Source organism: Scleropages formosus, chromosome 22 (genome assembly GCF_900964775.1).
Source record: "Scleropages formosus chromosome 22, fSclFor1.1, whole genome shotgun sequence".
Lineage (NCBI taxonomy): Eukaryota > Metazoa > Chordata > Actinopteri > Osteoglossiformes > Osteoglossidae > Scleropages > Scleropages formosus.
In genome coordinates this window covers 10,056,486-10,079,948 of record NC_041827.1, presented here as the reverse complement: position 1 = coordinate 10,079,948, position 23,463 = coordinate 10,056,486, and the positions used below count along the sequence as shown (strand labels likewise).

Here is a 23,463-nt window from a genome sequence, read left to right as displayed (position 1 = left end):
TCCGATGGGCTTTAGCCTGAAAGGTTCATCGGTTCGAGTTCCGAAGCGTTCGAGTTCCGAGGTTCCACTGTATTTTGCAATTCTCGCATGCACTGTCTGAGGCCCTTTATCCCAAGCAGGGTCACGGTGAACTGGAGCCTAACCCGGCAACACAGGGCGCAAGGCTGGAGGGGGGAGGGGACACCCGGTGGGGACGCCAGTCCATTGCAAGGCACACCTACAGGACTCGAACCCCAGACCCACCACAGAGCAGGCCCTGGCCAAACCCGCTGCACCACTGCATCCCCTTACAATTTGCTCAGCCTGACCTAATCTCTGAATTAAGGGGTAAGAGTCTCATCCTTGAAAGCAGCCACCACAAGAACGTTCAATATCTATCACGGTTTACAGCAGGAACACCCTCTAGGAAACATCCCATATTTTACAGCATTACAGTCAATTTTGTTCACTCTAGGTTTGTGTGAAAGGACCTCATAATGTGAGATACAGAAGGAAGATGGCACAGGACTGAAATGCACTTGCTGAAGCTTTTGAATCCAGAGGAACTGGGAGGTGAGAAGAAGCAGTGACTACATAGAGTGAGTGACAGGAGTAATTCTGACATAGGGGACATGCAGCTGTTACAGGGAAATAGAACACTTATGTTGTGGAAGAAAGTCAATAAAGTCTTTTTAATGCTACCACTGTCAGTGCTATTCTTTAAGTATTCTGTAGTATATTTTTTGCTCTTTAACGATACACAAATAAAAAATTAAGACGTAGAACCGCAAAAGATTAAAGTAAGGCTATATATAAATATACTATGCAATTGAAATTATTGTGAAATGTGAGGAAAAAAAACATTTGTGTCAGAGCAATTTAGACTTCAGACTTCACACTAAAGAAAAGTAACACATTCAAATAGTCTTCCCTATATTGGGCGAACATAAGCATCTGAAATTTGATCTTTCCAGCATTCCTGTGATACTTGTCATTTGTAATTAAAGTGATCTGCTTGAGTTAAAAATGTGTTTGTGAATAAAATTTCTCCAAGAAACAAACACTTAGGTGGATGAATGTCCTTTATCTGAACCTTTTCCAGTGTCATACAGTCATCTGATAGTTAAGCTGTCGAAGTCTTTCGCAATTTTACGCTACATTAAGAAATTAAGATGTCACTCAGAAAGAAAAAAAAGAGTGTACGTGGATTAAGTGGTTTTGTTCTTTGAGTGCAAAGGAAAAAACAAAACTGATATCTCATAAGTTGTTACCTGCAGCACCAGTGTACATGTGTGATAGAAGCAGTTTCATTTTGATAGTCAAAGGATAATTAAATCTACAAACATTTTGCATGCAGAAAAAGCCACAAGTACAACTATAAAAAAAACTGAGCTTCCATTTTTCACAGTTTAACATCCCATACTATCTCCTGGAGATGGGAGGACACGATGTGTCTGTGTGAGGTGGACTCAGTACTCAATGGTCACAGTTTTAGTCTTCAGGTACTCATTAAGAGCCTCCTCCCCTAGTGGAACAAGCACACAAAACAAGGTCATGGCAAGAAAACAGGGACTCCAACATGTAAACCATCCCAGGAACAAACTGCAAGGACTAAAATGAATGAACATGTAAGGTAGTGTTTAAAGGTAAGTTCAGGGTCATCAAAATGTGAAACAGACTGATTTCCATTTACAGAACAGAATCAGAATTTGGATCATACAGCACTTCTACAAGTAACCAGTTCATACAGTTTTGGCACTATTATGTAACCAAATCTTGCAACTGAATATTGACTAAAGCTCTTTGAGTCAAGTATATTTCACAGCAAGCAGTTTTAAGTGCCCATGATGTGAAGCCTGTGGTCATGTTGTAGACTCACCCAGGTCCTTGCCGAAGCCCGACTGCTTGAAGCCCCCGAAGGGAGCAGCTACATCCGTCTTGTTGTAAGTGTTGATGAAAACGGTGCCCGCCTCGAGTCTCTCGCTCACGTACAGAGCCTTGCTGATGTCACGCGTAAACACACCGGACGCCAGGCCATACTCTGTATCGTTTGCTCTCTTGAGCACGCCATCCACATCACTGGCATGGTCAGACAGGCAGAGTCGCTTTAGCAATGGTTTCTCACTTGTAACTGCAGTCTTCTATATGTACACACACAGTAGTACTTTACCTAAATATGTACATAACAATTAAAGCAATCTGTTTTGGAATATACATTTTTGAACTTTGATATTATTGCATTAATTTCTTTCAACAAAACTACTTGCTTCCCCAAAAACAATTTGGCTGCTTTAAATTTTTACATGAGTAATTGTAAAAAATAAATTCCTGAAGTGAAGAGTTCACTGCTTTTGAAGATGATGGTTGATGTTTTCTAAAACACATGGTGGATGTACTGTGAGTGTGTATTTATATTGCAGACAAGTCTGACGGAGAAGGAGCAACTGTCCCACATCCTGCCACTTTCTAGACGGCCTACCCTCGGCAATTACCTGTCCTTGAACTTGGAGATGATCATGACAGGGCCGAAGGACTCTTCCTGGGCAACGTACATGTTGTCTTGCACATCTGTGAACACAGCCGGTTCGAAGAAGAAACCTGAGGAGGAGAAGGAGAGGCAAGATGTTAATACAGAAAACACTTGGGATGCTGAGCAAGGATGAATAAAAGTACACACAAACTGCTGTGATCAGCTTTCCTTACCGGGAGTGATCTTAACTGACTTTCACATAGTCCTTACGGAAAACGTATCACTCAGACAGCTGACTCATATGCAAATCCAGAGGACAGAGGAAATACGTGCTGGACAGAGAAACCTTGCATTTATAAGTCATACACCTGCAGAGTCTAAGCACACCGTGTTCCTCTAACCTGGCCGGTCCACCTGTTTGCCTCCGTACAGCAGCCTGGCGCCCTCTTTCACCCCTGTCTCACAGTACTGCACCAGCTTGTCCAGGTGGGCTTTGTGGTTCTGTGGCCCATGGTCCGTGGACCGGTCCAGCGGGTCCCCGATTTTCATCTTTTTCACTTCCTCCACCTGCAGGAGCAGACCAAACCATGCCAATGAATAAAAGTATTTGGTCAAGCAGCTCAAAGTACTCATTTCTCTGCAGTGCTCACCGTTAATACAGAACACAACACAGATTAGTCATTTCTGACTTTTTCTCTTTTTCGTTTCATTACACAACTGGAATCTTCTCGTTTCCACAGACAGGAATATCTATGATTAAGAGTGGCAACAGAGATGATATGAGACACGCACCACCCGGTGGACAAACTGGTCATGGATGGACTCCTCCACAAAGAGCCTTCCAGCAGCAATGCAGTTCTCACCCTTGTTGAAGAAGACAGAGCTCATGCCCTAGAGACACAGAGGGTCGGTCCCAGATGTTAGCACTCGTTATGACCGACTGTCCCAAAAACAGCCTATACTACCGTCAGGGCATTCTTACTCTACTCACTGTCTAAACATGCAACTTACAGCGTGAGAAAAGAGGGCCATGGTTGGAGGATAACTGGCCACAAAGAACCTACCATCCGCACAGCCTTGTCCATGTCACAGTCGCTGAAAATGATGAGTGGGGATTTGCCCCCAAGCTCCAAGGAGACCTTCTTCACATTGCTGACAGCACAGCTGTTAGGGGTAAGGTCAAAAAGACAGAATGTAACCTCTAATTCACAGTCACAATTGGAGCCAAAGATCATTGGCCAGACCAGGGCGATAAACTTCTTACCTCTTCATGATCTGCTTGCCGATCTGCGTGGAGCCAGTGAAGCCCAGCTTGCGCACGTCAGGGTGGTCGGACAGACGCTGGCCTACCGAGGACCCTAGGAGGTAGAAGGAGAAAAGAAGCAAATATGGTCATACCTTGAAATATGCCCATCTGAGTTACAAGTTACAATTTGATTTTACAAGGAGTTTCATTTAATACCCCTACTTCAGCTTATGAGGCATTTCTTCACATTTTGGAGGACCCAACTGAATTTTGCATGCTTCCAAACTGACAGCTGAGTGGCATCATATTTCCACATTTACTGTATTCACTGAGCAGGCACTTTTCTCCAAAGCTACTTACACCGACTATTAACTAGTATCCAGCTGATACCTTTATCCAAGGTGACCCATAATGCCATAGACTACATTAAACTCCTACAGTAATTAACCAATTTTTACAGCAGAGCAATGTGACACACACACACGCACACACACAGCAATGTAAAGTCACCAATACACTTGCAGAACGTGACATTTGACTCCTGAAGGAAACCCAAGTGAACACGAGGAGGACGTCTACACTCCACAAAGACTAAGCAGGGATTGAACCAACAATGGATCGCTCAGCTCAGGTGCTGTGAGATACCATCTTAGCTTGTTTTTATTGACTTCTTTTACCTTACTGTTCTCAGCTAGTTTTCTTACATTAAAAGGTTAAATTCATAATCACTGAGTATCATATGTGCCCATTTTCCATTTGTGATCATTTGTTAAGTGTATGTAGTAGCTTGAAAAGAGCTGAAGGAATGCAGGTAGTCAGCCATCAAGAATTATAAAGTGACTAATGATGGGAAACTGCCTTGTAATGTTGTGTTATGGTCACCAATGTTAACTTGAAATAACTGTGTCCGTTTTAATGGGATTTGGTGATATTTTAGAATAAATGAGTTTTGGAGATCAGGAATGCATAAAAATTTTTTATGCTTGAAACTAATGGAAGAATCATTTGCACACCCCCCCCCCCCCCAGCTCTCCAAGAACCGTACTCGTCCAGAGTCAGTAAAGGGGCTAGCAAAATCATTCTAGACCCCTCACATCCAGGCCACTTCCTCTTCGAACCCTTGCCATCTGGCCGGCGCTACAGAGCACTGAGCACCAGGACAGCCAGGCACAAGAAAAGTTTCTTTCCTCAGGCCATCTACCTCATGAACAGCTAAATCCCCCCTAGAGAGTAAACCAGTGCAATCACAACACTATTTATAATTATATCTACTTATCACATCATATCTCTTACTCATACTCCCTTGCATTTGTATAGACCATACCTGTACATACATATAATGTCTAGTGACTATTTTTGTATATTGGTTACTTTTTATATATTTTTTATCCTTCATTCACATATTCTATCTTCTCATCTGTCTTGTCACTGTCATTCTGTCTGTGCTGTGGAAGTTTCTGTCACCAAGACAAATTCCTTGTATGTGTGAACATACTTGGCAATAAAGCTCGTTCTGATTCTGATTCTAATGGTAATTATACCTTGGAGTTATGAGAATTCACCTTAGAAAGGGTTTTCAGGAATGATTTGTCTTCATCAAGGAAGACTGTGAAGGTAAAAATTCTCCACTTAGTACATGCAAAAAAATACTGTATGTATATATATCACATAAAAGGAGTGCAAACAAAATCTTAACTTCTCTTCCTAGCATATGATTTTGTACTAAAATCCATTCACTGGTTGCCAACTGCAGCTTGGATCAAGTTTAGGTCGACGGGACAATAAAAAGTTGAGAACCAGGATTCCAGACCCTTTTACCTACACAAGATGTCGAAGATTAAAATTCTGTTCAGTAGCTCGTAGCACCTCTGTATTCACTTTGGAAACCTTCTGAACCCACTGGTCCTTGAAAACTGAAACTGTATCAGTTCCTTTACTACACTGAAAACTTCCATTTTACTCTTTACTTTTCCTAATTTTTTTTGGGAAAGAAAACGCCACTGTGAGAAGTAAGGGAAAATGCACATGGGGCACGCACGCACGCACGCACGCACGCACACACACACTCTGGAATTCATACTGTATTATTCATACTGTGTGCAGAGAGAGCGGCGTCCCACCTGACCCAGGGAGGATGTTCACCACACCCCTGGGGAAACCTGCCTTTGCTGTCAGCTCTGCGAACTTCAGCGCTGTCAGAGGTGTCACCTGGAAGAGGACAGAGAGGTGGCAGGAGTCTGTGGCAGGGCAGCAGCCCTGAAACTTAACCAGTTTCTATTTGAGATAACATGCAACGAGCTTTAAACAAGGGGCCTGGAAGGTAAAAACACAATGAATACTGTTTCTGCTTGGCAAGCTGCACATTACAAGGAGCACACAACACATGAAAAGCAAAACGGCATGTAAATGTGTCAGTGCAGAGCAGAGCAGCTACAAATTATTACGATGGAGCCAAAGTTACACTCTTTTAATGGGACTGACCACTGCAGGAAACGATTATAAGCCTTGTATAAATCTAAACTGGTCTACAGTTTACTCAATTTGTTAAATATTTAACAAACATTTCTGCATCATTTTAAATATTACCACCAGAGTACTTGTTTCATGCCAGTTTAAACACAGGTGGTCAACCTGTGGGCCTTCAAAACTCCAATGTAAAATCTCTCCTTAAGGAATGGCAGGGAAGAGGACTCAGTGCTCATTCTAACGTACATTTAAGAAATGGGTTCAGAAACACACACTGTAAGCTCTACGCTCCAGCCACTGCCACTTCACACGTACAGGTAATTCAGCTACAGAAGATAATCCGTCTCCTTAACACCAACATTATTTCATATTCTGTCATGGGAGCTGAACTGGCAGCAGAGCTGTGTTACATTTAACAGCACTGTACTGCACTGGGGGGCGTGGAGGCACGGCAGGCTTGCACTGTCCTTGGCTGAGGACACACAGCATCTCTATTATGACTCTCTGCAGGAGCTGAAGCATAGGAGAAAACACCGGGTTCCTGTCAAGACCACTTTTGTGGAAAGACACTCAAAGGAGTAACATTGCAAGCCTATATTCGCTAGCGTGCTGTAGTACGTGTACCGAACATATCCTCCCCTAGCCGATTTTTCTGTAAAACCACAGCGTGCTTATGCGTCTTACATGTTCAGAACTCTTTTGGTATCCAGAAGTCACATCTCCAGGTGGTGCTATCAATGGGCCAGTCTCTTTTTAGATTACCATATTACATCATTTTAAATTATTCTGCTTGCCTTCATACAGCAACTGGAAGCGATGCTGAAAGTCTGATTAAGTGTGCAGAACAACAGCTTCACGATGACACTTTCAGGTTGGCACTTAAGAAGCATCACACACCGAAATTAAACTGCCACATAGACTACGTCAGATCATGCATGTGGCAAGCCTGCACCGGCTAATTTTCAACATTCCTCTTCCGGTGCATTTAACTTTCAGCATACTATCATTGCGATCCATGTAACACCAGTTTCTCATCTGCAAATAAATCTGAGGGCTGACCAACAATGAAACACCCCATTTTACCGTTTTTCAGCCACTGTTGCTCCGGGACAGCGGTGTATGCACAGCGAACTCACTTGGGCAGGTTTGACAACCACGGTGTTCCCCGCAGCAAGACAAGCAGCTGTCTTCCAAGCCAACATCATGAGGGGGTAGTTCCATGGGATCACAATAGCACAAACCCTGAAAACCACACCAGCTTGTTTGCATAGGTTCTTTTTTAATGGAAACCCAATGGAACACTTCAGATGTGATCCTATCCTCAAGCAATTACTTGTCATACTATTTTCAGGTCCAAATGCAAGACTATTTTACCCAAACTATATAAATGAGGCCAGTTTCTTCTGGCCAGTTCTGTTCATTTGAGAAACAGAATTCAATGATTCATCTGTGAGATCTGATTTGTTGAGATGCCAAATTTGTTAACTGCTATTGACATGTGTTGCTCTTGAATGACTCACCCTACTGGCTCTCTCCGGGTGAATGTCAGGTTTCGGTTGGGCCGAGACTGGTTGATGGGGATGGTGCTGCCCTAGGTGAGCAGGGGATAAAGAATCAGAACAGCTGATGTCAAGCAAATTACTTTACCAAAAGTACTGAGCATTGCACTTTAGAAAGAAAGAAACCATAACTTAAATATTACACATACAATGTTCACAAAAATAAATAATTTTTTCTAGGATCTAAAGAATTTCTGTGGTTCTGCTCCACATTTTTAGGAAGCGAGCAACACACACACACACACACACACACACACACACACACAGTCTACAACCATTTGTCCCAAGTGGGGTCGCAGCAAACCAGAGCCTAACCCGGCAACACAGGGCAGAAGGCTGGAGGGGACACACCCAGGACAGGACGCCAGTCCATTGCAAGGCACCCCAAGCACGACTTGAACCCCAGACCCACCACAGAGTAGGCCCCGGCCAAACCCACTGCGCCACCACACCCCCGAAACGAGCATCAACTCTCTACCATTCCACTGCATGTATCATTTATTTGCTGCAACAAGGGATGGCACACAATGACCAGACACTGAGAGCAGGACAAAATCTCACCTGGATCTTGTCACACCAGCCAGCAAAATAGCGGAAGGTCTGAATGGACATGCCCACATGCGTTTTCAGCGCTAGTGTGTACACAGCCCCCGAGTCAATGGCCTCAATAGTGGCCAGTTCCTCCTGGTGCTCTTCCATGAGGTCAGCTAACCTGTGCAAAGAAAAGAGACACAAACTTGTCATCCCTGAGCTGAACAAAGACACAGCAATCACACAGCCATCAACATATCCAATGGACACATCAGTAAAACCAAATAAGTAGTATATGTTATTGCTGAAACTTTTCATACTGACCTGTACATGAGTCTGCCTCGTTCTCTGGGGTTCATTTTGCCCCATTCCCCCTCCTCAAAGGCCGCCTTGGCTGCTGCCACAGCACAATCCACATCAGCAACCTGGGCGAGGGACACCTCGCAGATTGGCTGGGGAGGAAGAGGTGTCACAGTACTGTGAACACACACACACACACACACACACACACACACACACACACACAAAAGTAATACTGCTATATTAGCTTGTGAAACCATTTTCTTTGGAGTGAAGGTATGTCTCCATAACTAAATACTGCATGTGAAAGTTACTCCTAAACTTGGTTTGTTTAAAATCACTCACGCACACTATCGGTAACAGCTTGTCAAAGTGAGGGTTGTGGTGGTCTGGAGTTCACAAAGCTAGTCAAGGGTACGAGATCCCATAGTAAACCCACACAGACACAGGGAGAACATGCAGACTCCACACAGACTGATCTGCATTTAGACCTATGCCTAAACAGCACAAGCCCTGTGAGGTAACAATGCTACCTGCTGCGCCACCTTGTCATTGAGTTCGCTTAAAATAAGCTTTCATTTTATAAAATTATTACTTTGGGCAGAATGGTGACACAGTTGGAAGTGACAGTGGTTTCCTCCCGCAGTTCAAAGATGTGCATTTCAGGTGAAATGATCACTCCAAATTTCCTGTAATATGAGAATGTGTGATTGAATGAGTATCCTGTCCAGGGTACATCCTATCTAGCCAAGTGCCCTATGTTTCTGGGATGGGCTCTGGACTGCCACGACTCTGCATTAGGATAAATGGTTACTGATTGTGAGTGAGTAGTTACTACATTTTCTACTGAAATTCAGTTTACAAAATAATGTATGAAATAAGTTTTTCCTCCAACCGCCTCCCTTCTCACCTTGCCATCAGTGGGGTTGATGGTCTGGTAGGTATTGCCCCCTTCTGCATCTGTAAATTGGCCATTGATGAAGAGCTGGTGGGGCATGCGAATGCTCATGTTGTTCACATTCTTCTCCACCTGTTGAACACAGTACAAAAGAAGGCAAGATATGAAAACATTTCTGCCTCTGATGGCCACTACAGCCTTGGCTACACAAGGTCTGCAGTGATGAATCAAGCTTTATCGAAAGCCAAACTTACGTAATCAACCACCAGCTCGTCTTCACCATCCTCGCCACGGAGTTTCCTGACGCACATCTGTACAAATTCCTGGAAGGTGGTGGCCATGTAGACATCCTCATTCTGAAGCTGGAGTTGGTTGGCTCTCAGCTTCACCTCCTCCACCAGCCTGTTCCCAAAAGAGAAAAAAAAAAAATGTAGACATGAGTAAACAAAGAAAGGCTAAAGGAAGAAAAAAAAATTCACAGGAGCACAACTAAGCCTATTCCTCTTCAGAGCACTTAATCCAACTAAAACTGAAGTCTGACCCTTCCTGCACCTTAAACTTTTCTGGCTCTAGCTGATCTCCAAACTGTTCCACCCTCTCGCAGTTGATGAATGCTGCAAAAAGGCCCTTGGACTCCATTATCCTCTACATTGGATAGGGTCAAAGCACTGCTTAAGTTACACATCGATCATGATCTTCATTTGCATCAGGCACATTTGCCACGGTAGTGTTTACCTGACCACGTCCATAGAGGCTGCCCCACACTTGAAGAAGTCAGTGGAGTCCTCAATCTCGGGCACATTTGAAAGGATGCTTTTCCACACAACCTGCACATCCCACACAAAATACTGAGGATGCCATTCAAATACTTACTGTAGTACACTTTTTGCACATATCCGAGATAGTCACGATTTACAAGGCAGCTGCAATATTGTTGCACAAACGATGGCACAATACCCGCATTTCTGCAGCAAAAACCTTCTCCTCTTCGGTGAGCTCAACTGCTGTGCTGTCTCCGGTGCGGAAGTACTGCGCGGCCGGGATCATCTTCCCATCTTCAAACTGCAGGTTCTTTACCAGCAGCTGCACGTCGTCCACATTGAAAACAAACAGATGCACATGCGTTTATGGAGAGTGCTTCCAGATCACATATTCTGAGGTTGAACAAGCTTCTTAAATCAGTTTTTAAACGTTTAGCATATTAGGATTAGGAGGGCTAAAACTACAACATTCACATGGGGTACACCATATAGAACTGTACTGGTTCAGAAACCTGTATGACGGACATTTTTTCTGTTGCGGTCACAGTAAAAGAATGACCGTCCAGTAATTACCGTTGAGAATCTGAGCTACGCTACACCACAGTGAAACACATCACTTTACTTCGACGGATTTCTGCGATTACCAGGAACTCAGCAGGGACTTCTTGGAAGGAAAGCACAGTGAAATTCCACGCAGTGCCACATTAGCATTCTACTGCCTGCCTGCCTGCCTGCCTCACATATGGCTATTAGAAAAAGCAAGAGAGACAGGGAGAGAGCAAGGAACCCCTCTCATTGTCATTAGTCACTCGAAATCGACTGAACCCCTCTCTCTTTTCTCTTGTTAAAAGCACCATGGGCCAGTTACATAACCTGACACAAAGACCTTTTTTCAGTGTGCTGAGGATGCTCAAAAGTTACACCAATGGAATCTCTGATGGCCTGTTGAAAAAGGAATGCTAAAGAAGAATCTATGGCAGTCTTCACCAGGACAAGCAGACAGAAACCAACTGACTGACTGTTGAATTTTTAATTCCTTTGCCTTGCTACTGCACAATAGGTCTTTTGGTGTTTATTCACATCGTACCATCTTGCCGTCATTGCCAAACAGCAATAGACCTTGCTTGGTGACCAGACCAGGGCGGCATGCGCCTGGGATCTCCAAAGACTGCCCGCTGGCAGGCGTGTCGTTATCCACCAGCGTGGAGCCATAGAATGTCAGTTTCTGCAGAGAGACACAAAGAGGTGTGTGTTTCTTCACAGTAGCAGAGTTCCCAACACACTCTCTTCACCTTCCAGATGGAAGAAAAAAAAAAAAAAAAAAAAAAAAAAAAAAAAAAACTAGAATTTTAGTTTAATTTATATTAGATGAAAAATGTAAATATAAATTAATTTAAAAAATGGCATTTTAAATGCTGGATGCACCATACACAAAATACATCTGAGTCTGTATACTAGCTAGCAAAAGTAAAGATATACAATGTTATGTGTCCTGAAACCACAAGTTGAGGTAAATTAGTACTTAGCATTATGAGCGTGACAGAAACCATTAATTTCAAGAAGGCGGCCTCTGAGACTGTGTTTAGAGAATGTTTTCTGCCAGATTCTCTCCTCGGGGACAATGGATACTCTACATGATGGAATAAGAAGTTGCAGGAATGTGAGCTGAAAGAAGTGATCCAGTACCGAGGAAAATGAACATATCCCAGAGGCCGAGTACAAAGGCTGTATGTTACAGTGTATTCAGAGGCCGTGTACAGACCTGCCCATCCACCTCAGCCCAGGCTCCAGGCACTTTGTCGTTTCCCCTGATCCAGTTGTGCAGAGCTTCTGCAGACTGGTTCCAGTCGATCTGCACATAAACATTCAGGACTTTAAATTCTGCAACTTTCATTTCATTCCATTCATTTATATCCCTTGACACAGACAGTATAATTTATCCAACCTGTCAAAACAACACAAAGTGTACATCCCATTTACAATTAACATATTACTATATATATATATATATATATATATATATATATATATATGTTATATACACACAGCACTTTGCAAATTACAGCCCATACAAAATTCTACTAAAAAAACACTAAAACTGGACTGAAAGAAAGTCATTGCTTATCCCAGTAGCAAACGCACATCTCCCCAAATCATAAAAGGAACAGTTGTTTATTGTGGAACTTTCACTGTTTTCACATTCCACAAAAGGGGTTTTTTGCTTGCTGTTAAGTGGCAGAGGCACAAAGACCACAGAAGGCCAGTGAACTATAAAATCCATGCCCTGATTTGAGGAGCTGAACCAACTCTACCCAGTACTGTCCTCAGTGCATAACAGAACAACAGTAATTCCACCCCTTACTTACCAGATGAACTAGAAAAAAAACAGTAAATATTATTTTATACATTAAGTTGGTCAAAATATAAATGTGAATTTATCTGCATTTAAAATTGAATATAAATGCCAATCTACAGTCTCAGATGACAGTTGGCTGCACTACTTATGGATTGGGGTAAGTAACCAGGGGCCTTAGTCGATGTGAAATGACTAATTATTAAAATAAAAAATACTATATTTGGCAAATTTCACACCATTCCGTATTTGACTCCCTGTCATTGTGTAGAACAGAAAGGGACTTCCTACAAGGAAAGTTTTTAAAAAAAAAAAAAAAAAAAAAAAAAAAAAAAAATTAACCAAATAGTGAACCAAACTGACTGCATTTAAGAATCACAGGTCTGCATCTACATCTCTCTTTCTGCTAATGCAATGAACACGTTGTATTTTCTATTAGATGTACATCACTTTGGGAAATGTGTCTGCTAAATGAATAAACATAAATGCAAGCCTCATGTTTCGCCGTTATAACATGTGCCTGATCTCTCAAAAGTCAGGACAAATTAGAATTTAAGGCATGCTTTTCAAAAAAATGTTCTTCCCAGGAAAGCCTGCACTGCTCTCCGGTGGGTCTGGGGTTCGAGTCCCGCTTGGGGTGCCTTGCGGCAGACTGGCGTCCCGTCCTGGGTGTGTCCCCTCCCCCTCCGGCCTTACGCCCTGTGTTGCCGGGTAGGCTCCGGTTCCCCGCGACCCCGTATGGGACAAGTGGTTCTGAAAATGTGTGAAATGTAATCCCACCTTGGCATTCTCCTTCTTCTGAATGCCCTCATACGTAGCACCCTCCTGTGGCTGAGTGATCCTTGGTGCCTTGCCTACCTCGATCAGCCTCACTGCCTCAACCTAGGAATGTCAAATATGCATGTTATGGTGCAACGACTGTTGTTCAATGTTGGGTCAAATCACTGCAAGGATCACTGCAGCAGCAAGGAAATTCAACACGCGCTCAGCACTTTTTCTGACAAAGGGCCCCTGACTGCCTGTTAAAGCATTAGTTATTAAAACTTGTAGCTGCTCCTCTTGCATGAATTTATTCTATAAATATCTGTGCAGCACCTTTGTAAAAATACATACTGGAAAATGAGACACTTTGAGAGCAAAAATGACTATGGCATTTTCATGAAAAAGCTGGAAGAATTAACCAGAGGGCAAATGAGTAGGGCACATTGTTTTGGCCTTTGACTCACAGTGCCTTTCACACCCTCAGGGAAGAGGAACCTGTTGTAAATGCTGTTGACAGTGTCGTCCGGCTCCACGTCACACTCCCTCTGGAGGAGGATGGGCCCAGTATCTAGGCCGTCATCGGCCCAGAACACAGTAAACCCACCCTTCTTGTCACCATGGATCAGAGTCCTGGGTTAACAAAAACGTATAAAAGAAAGCCTGCTTAATCTGAACAATATTGTTTGCAAACAGCCTTCTCCTGGTTAAGTTAAATTAGTATTTACAGTAAGTATAAGTATTTTTTTTTTTTTTATTTGGGGGGAGGAAAAAAAAAAAAAAAAAGAAAGAGATTCACCAGTTGATGGCAGAGGCTCCCCGGTGCCGAGGCAACAGGGAAGGGTGGTAGATGATAGAGCCATGCCGGGGGAAGTTAATGATCTCCATGGGAATGAACTGAGAGCAGAAGGGCAGTACATTGAGCTCAGCCCCTACTGCCTTGTACTGCTTCACCACTTCTGGGATGCTGTTTCCCTTTAAACGCCAGCGGGGGAACTTGAATACAGGTACGCCATCCTTCTCAGCCTCCGTAGCTAGAAAAGAAGTCAGCAATAGGAGAAGACAGGCAAGGGGACAAAAGAAGGACCAGCAAAGCACTGTTCTACAGCTATCAACAGGGGGGGGAAAAAAAAACAGTCCAGAGTCAACTGCTAAGAACTCGGTTTCTTTTAATGTATCTATAGGTTTGTAAATGTGTTGATGGTAAGACAAGCGGCCACAAAACAGAGTTCATTTTCCAAACAGGCTAATATGAGCAGCATCTTACCTAGAGGATCAGCCTTCCCATCCTTGTCAGGTATCGTGAACACGCCCACAATGACGTGTCCATCCTTTCGTAGCTCTTTGTACACCTCCTGCCCAAAAAGGCTCTGGCCAATTACTGCAATCTTCATGTTTGGATATTCACATAGATCTGTGGCAAAGAAAAAAAAACATATAGGCATTATGGAGGTTACCAGCAGAACTCTATGCAAACATCTTTTCGTGTGATAAAATGTTAGAAGTTATCTAAAGTACTGAAATTCTACCTGTAAAATGCAACTTGTATTTGTACTGCATTTACTGGTGTATTTTACCGACTCAGAATTCTTTGAAAAGGAGCAGAAAACTGAGCTTTAGGTTTTGATAATTACATTTTCAGCAGGATTTCAGTCTGATGATCATCTGACTGCCATGTAAGAATTAATTAGCTCTGCTATTAAATGTAGTGAGTGGACCATTGTAATTGTACTAATACTGCAGGTATCCTGGCTCTGAAATGCAAGACTTCAGGGTAGAATCATGATGTAGCAGTAAAATATTGGTATAAAAAAATCCTTGTGTTTCAGCAGACTGCAGCAGTTTACCTTGGTATCATAAGCAACAAAAAAGTTCCCAAGGCACTGAAAAGGCAGCTTCTCAGCAACTGCTTTTACATTCATATCTATTTCCTATGAGTACTGTCAGTTCTACATGTGTCGCACTGTCAACCACACCCCCGTGAGATGACAGGCACGAACCAATCAGTTTGCAGAACACTGCCGCGCCTCCAAAGTTTGGACCAATCAGAACAATGTACTATACTGTACAAACTGACAGTTGATCAGTCAGTAAAATAGTTAATCTTTCTTCTTCGTGCGTGTATTTTATATATAGATGTAAGTTGTGTCCGTCTAATTACTGACGAATCACTGAAGAATGCATTAATTAATTTTCTACAAAAATTAAAAGAAGAAAAAAAAAAAAAAATTTGGCAGACAAAAGCGTAGGTGCGCAATTACGGAAGCGACACAGATCGCAACGACCGACGTCTGGTCTGCGAGAAGCGCAGAGCGACAAGTGAAGTGCGACTTAGGCAAGGCTGAACGCTCACTTGAAAAAGCGTGGTGGAAAGTATTTCTACGTCAGAAATAAGAAGCTCATGAGTGCGAAATAGGACCTGCAGACAGATTAAATAAAAAATAAAAATAAAAAAAAAAAACAGAAGCATACCGCCGGTGGTGGAAGTCAAGTGAGCGCGGTCCGCGGGGCGCACAAGGAAGGAGACGCGCAGCGCTGACGGGATTTATATCCCCAGGCGCTGTGAGGGAAGCCAAGCTGGCAGAAGCCGAGGCCAGTAGTTGCATAAGTGATGGTGAGAGCGGAGGAGCGCGGTGAACTGGTCTGAGCCTGAGGCAGGTGGAGCTGGGAGGGAGGGGGGGGGGGGTGTGGGGGTGGGAGCGGGGGGGGTAGTTTAGCGGAAACGGGGTGAACTTTGAACTGGGGCTCGTTCTGGGGACTCTTAAAGACACAGCGCTCTGCTTCTTACCGAAATCTTCCACATTCATTCTTGAGCCTACGTATACTGCCTACTCGTGTCTACTGTTTGTTTGCATTAAAGTATTTTAAAGTCTGAAATGGCCACCTCTCAGTACTGTTAGTAAAAACTTCTTTAACCACACAGTGAACCGGAGCCTTACCCGGCAACACAGGGCAAAAGGGGACGCACCCAGGACGGGACGCCAGTCCATCGCAAGGCACCCCAAGCGGGACTCGAACCCCGCACCCATCAGAGAGCAGGACCCGGTCAAACCCGCTGCGCCACCACACCCCCCTTCTTTAACCCCGTTAAATTTAAAACACTTATTTAATTAAAAAATACTACCCATAGGCCTACATAAAGTTCATATAGTTTATTCATAAATTGCAGGTGCTGAAAAATACACACATTCGCTCTTGCGACAGAGATGATCGGTGTATTGCTCCGTCTGTGAAGAACAGACAGTGGAGTGCGAGTACAACTTGGTCCTGCAAGTGCTACCTGCGGGCAGCAGGTGGTGTAGCGGTTAGGGCGTTACCTGCCATCTGAAGGTCTTTGGTTTGAATCCCATTCCTGCCGTAGTCCACTTGATCGGGTAATTGATACGGCAAGAATAGCCTGCTGCGTAACTGGGTAAGTCATTTTAGAGCTGCTCGTCGAACGTCGTTAGTCACCTTGGACGAACGTGTCAGCCTAGTAAAGGTAAGTAAAGGTTAATAGCACCAAGAACCTTTTAGTAATTATCCTGATTTGTTCCAGTAAAATATAAAGTCTGTAATAACCCCAAATGCTGACTGAGAGAAACATCTGGCAACTGCCCAGTCAGAGTGACAAGCAGCCCTTGGCCTGGCAACAACCTCATGCTAGGTCAGCATAAAATGTAATGGACTGCAAAGCTCAATGTGGTAGAATGGTCATTTCCTCTCCTTTCTTACACCTTCGTCAGCGCTATAGCAGCGCTCCTGTTATATAGTGACCTGCAAATATGTTTGTTAAAGGTACAGTTCCGTAACCAGTCAGTAATGGTTTAATTTTATGTAATCTTCACTCCCTAGCACTAAAGTGTTAAATGCTACAAAGACACAAAACATAAAATAGGGGTCTCATGTTTAGTCCGAAGATGTCTATTTAAATTTTAAGCAATTTTCCTCACTCTTCAGGTGGTAGTCCATTATACATACTTTTAACATATTACTACTTTCCCAAAATCTATGGGAGAAAAAATTGTTATGCACATAATAATTACAAACAACAAATTATTGAATACTGTCTAAAGAATGATTAATGTGTGGTGACCATTTAACTAAATATAATGACTTTCAGATATGTAGTGACACCTAATTATTTAACTAATTCTCTAAAAAGGATTCCAAAAAGTAAGGTATACAATGGCGACAGTGCTCAGACAAAATACCACATTTTCCTCTTCACCTGAGTGTGTAAAACACAGGGCTCTTTGGAACTTCATATATATAAAATTAGATTATTCCCGAGAGGTTTAAAAGCTGAAGATATATTTTTCCAGTAACTTCATGAAACGCTTTGTCATGGTCATAGCATAACTGGTGCCATTAGTTCTGATAACACTGTTGATTTATGCCCAGGGCAAGAGATCAAAAAGAGGACAGACAGGGCAATCGCAGAAGGCCTTGTCCTTGTCCCCTGCAAGGCAACACACCCTTTCGCACCACTCGACAATCCTGCCAAACCAAAAGGCACGGAGATCACAGTTTGTTGCATGAAAGACAACTATCCGATTTATTCCTATTTGCTTTGTTGCCTTTACCGCTATGACATTTGATTTAAAAGCCTGCCTTTTAATATTTGCTCTCAAGAAGTTTTCCTCTCCTAAAATAGTAAGAGCTGAGGCCTTCACAAAGAAATATTCCCTGTCCTGTGGGTCTGGTGCCAGAATGCGGCTCAGTTAGATACTTAAATGAGCCCTGTTTATGATCTGACCATACAGGTCTCCTTCTCTTGTGTGGTTAATGATTGACATCGCGCACACTGCCTGTGTTGCACTAGCATATCTGGTTTTCCTGTAATATTCTACTGAAAGACAAAGAGGTCAGAAATCAAAGATTTTTTTTTTTTTTAGTCTGAGCTCAGCAATCTTACACCTTTAAATCCACTTTTGTATACAGTATATAGTGATTTGGTAAAATAGTATTTGCATACACATCATTTTGCTTCAGCATGGTACGAACCCAGTGAACAGTGGATACAATTTTACAATATTATAAGCGAGTCTCCAGCCTCATGATTATGCATTGAAAGTCAGACTGAGGAATTAAAAGTCATATTTTACATAAATGCGTGTCTGTTCATCTGCGATTTGCCTTCCTTAAAGAAAGCTTTTAATTTATGAATGGTTTTTCAACCTTCATTTTGTAAATATATTGCATGAAGCTCTGCTTTTCATCTCCTTCATCTACGGTAGTGAAATAAAGCATTTACATTTTTACATACACATTATTTCTCAGTTTCACTTTGTGGCCTGTGTTAGCCCTTGTTTAATAGAAGAAGTACTGACCACCTCCTTCGTAAAATGAATGCAGCTATGAGGCAGGATGAGTAATCAACAGAAATAACCTCATGAAAATACTGTACAGTGCACACCCCAGACACAATAAGACACAATAAGACACAAACAACTAAAGATTCAGACATCCCCTTTGAGACAACATACACTCAGACACATGTACATTCCACTATAATATTATCCACCAGCTATCTATTTGACAGGCATGTTAATCTTTAGAGACACTAAACTCGGTCTTCTAGTTCTAATGGACTTGGATGACTGTTATCGTAAACCACAAGGGGGCATCTTGGTATTGCGAGGAGTGCAGAGTTCCGGCCTGCAGAAAACCGAACATAGCTGTGGTAAACCAATAAAATACGTACAAGCACGTTTCTCTGTAACTTGTAATCCTATATCTGCACGCTCAAAGGCCAACGACAATTTTGCTTGCTCACTCAGAAGCCTTCAAGTAAGTGGAAAAAGCCCACAAGGACTCGATAAATTTAGTGGCTGAATAGTAATCAAACCCAGAAGTGTGGGATAATATTTACACGTTGGGTTTTATTTCGCCAGTAATAGAGCAACACATATTGTATTTGCTTAGTCATTCTTACCATCTCATTGAAACGCTTTTACATATTCCATACAAGCTCAGAGGTATGTCGCTGCCAGGAGAGGGTGTCGTTCACCTGTGCGGGAGCTCATCGCTCCCCGATACTCATGTGGTCTTACTTAACCTTCCTCACGCCAGTGGGTCTCTCTTCTGACACAAGAGGCACTAAAGTATCGTTCACAGAATTCAAAGTAAACTTGGCCTGAAAAAATGAGTTTGGAAATATGCTAGGTAAAATCTGAGGTCATGTATTAGGAGCAGAATTGAAGTGTGAAAAAGGAATTTAAGGTTGTGTCATTTTTGCTAAAACCTCTGCTGCATTTTTCATGCTTAAAATAGACATATTTTGGGGTTATTGTGTCAAAAAGTAGCACATATTTCACCTCCAGAATTACAGTATTTTTGTTAACGCTTTCAGTTGCTGAGGACCTTGTGCTGCCATGTCAAAATAAGCAGAAGAAAAAACGTCAGATGGGACTTGAGCCATTTGAACTAGGATCTTTTTTTATTTCTGAAGTCTTCCATTAATCAGTTCATTGTTTGTTCATTTACTTCAAGTTTTTCACCAAATTCTCTATAATGTTAAGCTATTTATCACTATTTCTATAACGTTATTCAGCTATTTATATAATGTTAAGCTATTTATATAGGTGGGTCATTTTTACTGGAGCAATTCCAGATGAATACCTTGCTCAAGGGTACTACAGCAGGAGCAGTAGCTGAACTGGTCTTTCGCAAAGCAGCCAGGAGCTCTAACCACTACACAACCTGCTACTCCATGGGAATTGTAAGAAGAACTTGGGATTCCAGTAAAGCAGACAGAACATCTCCAAACGGTGCATGGCATTTAGAAGGTCATTTTGCTCATGCTCCCTGAAAGCACAAAGGACACCAGCAGTTGCAGTGAGCTCTAAACTATGGCTTCGACTGGCCGCCGGTATTCCACACCTAATCCACAAGGGTCGCCGGCATGCATCTGGAGTATTTTTAGACTTTCAGGCCACACTGGCAAAAAAGCATTTGCTATAATTAAATGTCCCTCTTCCTGGAAGGCTTGAAGCACCTGTTCCTCATACCCCACTTGCTCTAAGCTTCATGTTACTTTTACTTTTTCAGCTCCCCTACTGAAGACCCACCAAAAGTGCATTAACTGCCACACCTCTCATGCTGACTAACTATGCTGTCTCGCTCCGACTAACGGTCGCATTTCTTAAAAATGCATGCCACTTGCTAAACCACATTTTGGTGTAATTTATGAGTTAGAAGAGCATTTCTGATAAAGAAGGCATTCCACTGTTTATGGTAGAGCGACAAGTGAGACATCATGTCTGCTGCTGAGTTTGTGAGACCATGTGGATACATGTGGGAAGCTAAAGAATGCATTTAAAATCATTACACCGCCTCCTTGAGCTACAAACATTCAAGCTCCGAAGATGTAAAAGTTTTCCTGGTGATTTTCTTTATTCTTAATTGTATTTTCTTTACTTCTTCGTTTTCTGACATTTGTCAGTTGTGGAGCAAAAGCGGTCTGCATTTCCACATCCAGCCATTAGTTGACAGTAAAACATACTCAGATGGAGTAGAAACAGATTAGGAGTGTGGGACTGCCTTTATTCAGCTCATTTTGGGGATGAAATGGGCGACAATCTGCTTTTGATACGAGTTTGTGGAGAAAAGGTATTTTTATTTTTAGACATTTTAAATTAGGTTTAATTTTAATGTTGCTCAACGGTAACAAAAAAAGTAGAAGTACTCACTATTGTTAATAAACTGTCCAGTCAGTCACAGGGAAGCCACGCACTATGCAGTATTTAATTTAGTCATCAATCCACACATTTTTAGACTCTGGGTGGAAACCAGAGCATCCAGTAGTAGCTCCACACAGACTGGGAAGCTGCCCAAGTACCCAATTACTCTGAGGCAGCAGTGCTACCCATTGAATTTACAGTGCCACACAAAAGTCAAAGACTTTTTTAATTATAGCTCTGAGATTTTCAGTGTAGCTAAATAAAAATGAATGGACATTTGTATTATTAACCTATTTATTGTTTAAATTAAAAAAAAGTTGAAAGTGGTCAGAAGCTGAACAATGTTTCTCATGTTTATAGAGTAAATCAGACAACCATTGGGATTGATTATGAGACAGTGAAAATGATATTTCTGTTAAATGATTTGAAATTGATGTTCTGTTAATTTCAATGAAATTGCTTTTACAGGTATTATTTAGTATAGCTTTATCCAAGGTTTATAGAGAACTTGGTGAATAAATCAAGGAATTTCTGTATTATTAAGCTTTGATTGATGGTGAGTTAGTGGTAAAAGTGGATTCATGAACAAATCAAGCTGCAAACGAACTTCTAGCAACATTTGTGTTTTTAAGTTGAGGAGCCGGTGTATTCCAATTCTAAGCATGTCTTTGCTATTTCCAATTTGCCGAGTAAACATGGAACAGATATCGACATAAACAAAGAAGAGTTTATATTATCCAACACTAACAGACACTGACATTTTCCAGATCACTTCAAATGTCCTTTTCTTGCCAACCATGACATTAACATGAATGCATGGACAAACACATGCATAGCCTGACAAAATGCAAACTGTACTGAAAAAAGGATGGAAAACTGCAACCATACAGTCCGATTATTGACTGGTTCATGTGGAACTCAATCTTCTCAAGAACTCAATCTCCCTCTTCCTCCCCCATGATTACAGAACTCCTTATGTTTCTCTTTGTTCTGTACTCTCACCATGCTAGGATTATAAGAGCCTGGAGAAGCAGAGTAAAGAAGAGTATTTACTCTGTTTAGTACGCTGGTAGTCCTAGGCGCACGCACACACACACACACACACACACACACACACACACACACACACAAACCTTACTGCTCAGTGTCGTCCTCTTTTGTCTCGATTCTTTAACCAGTAGTGGCGGAACATGAAAGTTGTTCCTGCAGTGTCAGTCAACTGGTAAACATAGCTGGAAGCGTAAGCACACATTCAAGAGCAGTCTGAGGAGCATGCTTATTTTTATAGGGCCTAAAATCAACATTTGTCCAGATATGTTGTCAACCACTTATTATATTTAAAGTCCTTTAAATACAGCTCGAGACAGAAAAATTATTTAATCATTTTGAAAATGTATATTTCTTCTTCTGCATCCAGGGGAAAGAAAAACACTTCTCATGGCCTTCAGAACGTGACGCAGGGTTTGTGTACATATACAGGGAAAGTATTCACATTTAGAGAGATTTACTAATTGGGTACGTGCATCTTTTCTTTTTATTTTTGTTTTGCATTTTTATTTCGGTTCTTGCCTCGGAAAAAGTGTCTGCTAAATGCCTAAACGTGCATTTAGCTCAACAAGGAGGCGGTGGAAAAATTAGGAAGTGGAAAAGAGTGAGGATGATGAAGAATAACAGCACACAGAAAGATCACTGATCCTAGAACGAGCAGCCAACGGCCAGAGTGTAGCTACACGAAATCTGAACTGACCTGCCTCTCGTTCCACATTCTGTGAAATACAAGATTACACTTTTTGACCACCTGTCCCATGAGATGATCAACAGCTGTCAAGACTGCATGTCTGACACCTGACTGGCCCAGAAACAGTCCCCCCCAAGTGGATGGCTCCTTGAGGCCAACAGACAGCAGGGACCCAAGGCACTCTCCTCTTTAGGCAGATACGGTGTCACCGGCAGGAGGGAAAAGGGAGGGCCATACATGGCCACGGGGCACCACAGCATCTGGCCCTTCTCCATTGCAATACACCCTCTCCACTCTGGTTTTTCCACTCCTACTAATTCACAGTAGATATGTTTCAACCACTGGATCCTTACATGCACCATTTTACACACATATGACTTGCTAAATGTATTTGTATTTATGTATCTATTTGTTTTGTGTTACGTTTGAAGAAATGTGTCTACCAAGTCAATAAATCCAAATATGAGTAACTGGATCTTACAATGTAACTTCAATATGTAAGCAATGAAACACCACCTACTTAGCATTGCAACTGTGTCACAACATTTATAAAGATATGTGAAGGCTGTATACACATTCCAACATAATATAACTTGTTGGGTTGGTTTTCTAGATGCAGATTACACATACTTCTACACTAAACTAGTTTTGTCATTGAAAAATTGCTATGGGCAGAGTAATTTAATCTAAGATTGATCTTAAACTGTGTATAAAAAAACACCCTTAAATCATGGTGTGT

At 42.1% G+C, this 23,463-nt stretch overlaps 1 protein-coding gene across 3 annotated transcripts; it reads right to left on the bottom strand.

The window, feature by feature from the left end:
• Positions 1–224: 224 nt before the first annotated feature.
• On the bottom strand, positions 225–22,173 carry aldh1l1 (aldehyde dehydrogenase 1 family, member L1). Of its 3 annotated transcripts, none has more exons than XM_018725996.2 (23): positions 22,125–22,173; positions 14,590–14,736; positions 14,122–14,356; positions 13,790–13,955; positions 13,344–13,445; positions 11,973–12,062; positions 11,298–11,435; positions 10,407–10,532; positions 10,185–10,276; positions 9,704–9,851; positions 9,462–9,581; positions 8,576–8,703; positions 8,282–8,432; positions 7,682–7,752; positions 7,298–7,403; positions 5,816–5,903; positions 3,714–3,807; positions 3,514–3,613; positions 3,242–3,340; positions 2,851–3,016; positions 2,472–2,577; positions 1,859–2,058; positions 225–1,504 (listed from the first exon to the last, which is right to left on the bottom strand). In XM_018725996.2, the coding sequence occupies exons 2-23, from the start codon at positions 14,714–14,716 to the stop codon at positions 1,449–1,451; spliced, it is 2,709 nt and encodes a 902-aa protein (XP_018581512.2). In that variant the 5' UTR covers positions 14,717–14,736; positions 22,125–22,173; the 3' UTR covers positions 225–1,448. The 3 variants fall into 3 exon arrangements, with proteins under 3 accessions (XP_018581512.2, XP_018581510.2, XP_018581513.2); XM_018725994.2 differs by lacking the exon at positions 22,125–22,173 and adding an exon at positions 15,795–15,985; XM_018725997.2 differs by lacking the exon at positions 22,125–22,173 and adding an exon at positions 15,170–15,220.
• Positions 22,174–23,463: the final 1,290 nt, after the last annotated feature.

What these genes read in the sequence shown, in the direction of transcription:
- aldh1l1 (XM_018725996.2), bottom strand. Translation starts at nt 14,716, where the DNA reads ATGAAGATTGCAGTAATTGGCCAGAGCCTTTTTGGGCAGGAGGTGTAC. An exon ending in CTGAGGGTGTGAAAGGCACT is followed by an intron (nt 13,446 to 13,789) that starts GTGAGTCAAAGG and finishes TGACATTCCTAG; the next exon opens with GTTGAGGCAGTGAGGCTGAT. An exon ending in CAAACAGGTGGACCGGCCAG is followed by an intron (nt 2,578 to 2,850) that starts GTTAGAGGAACA and finishes TCTCCTCCTCAG; the next exon opens with GTTTCTTCTTCGAACCGGCT.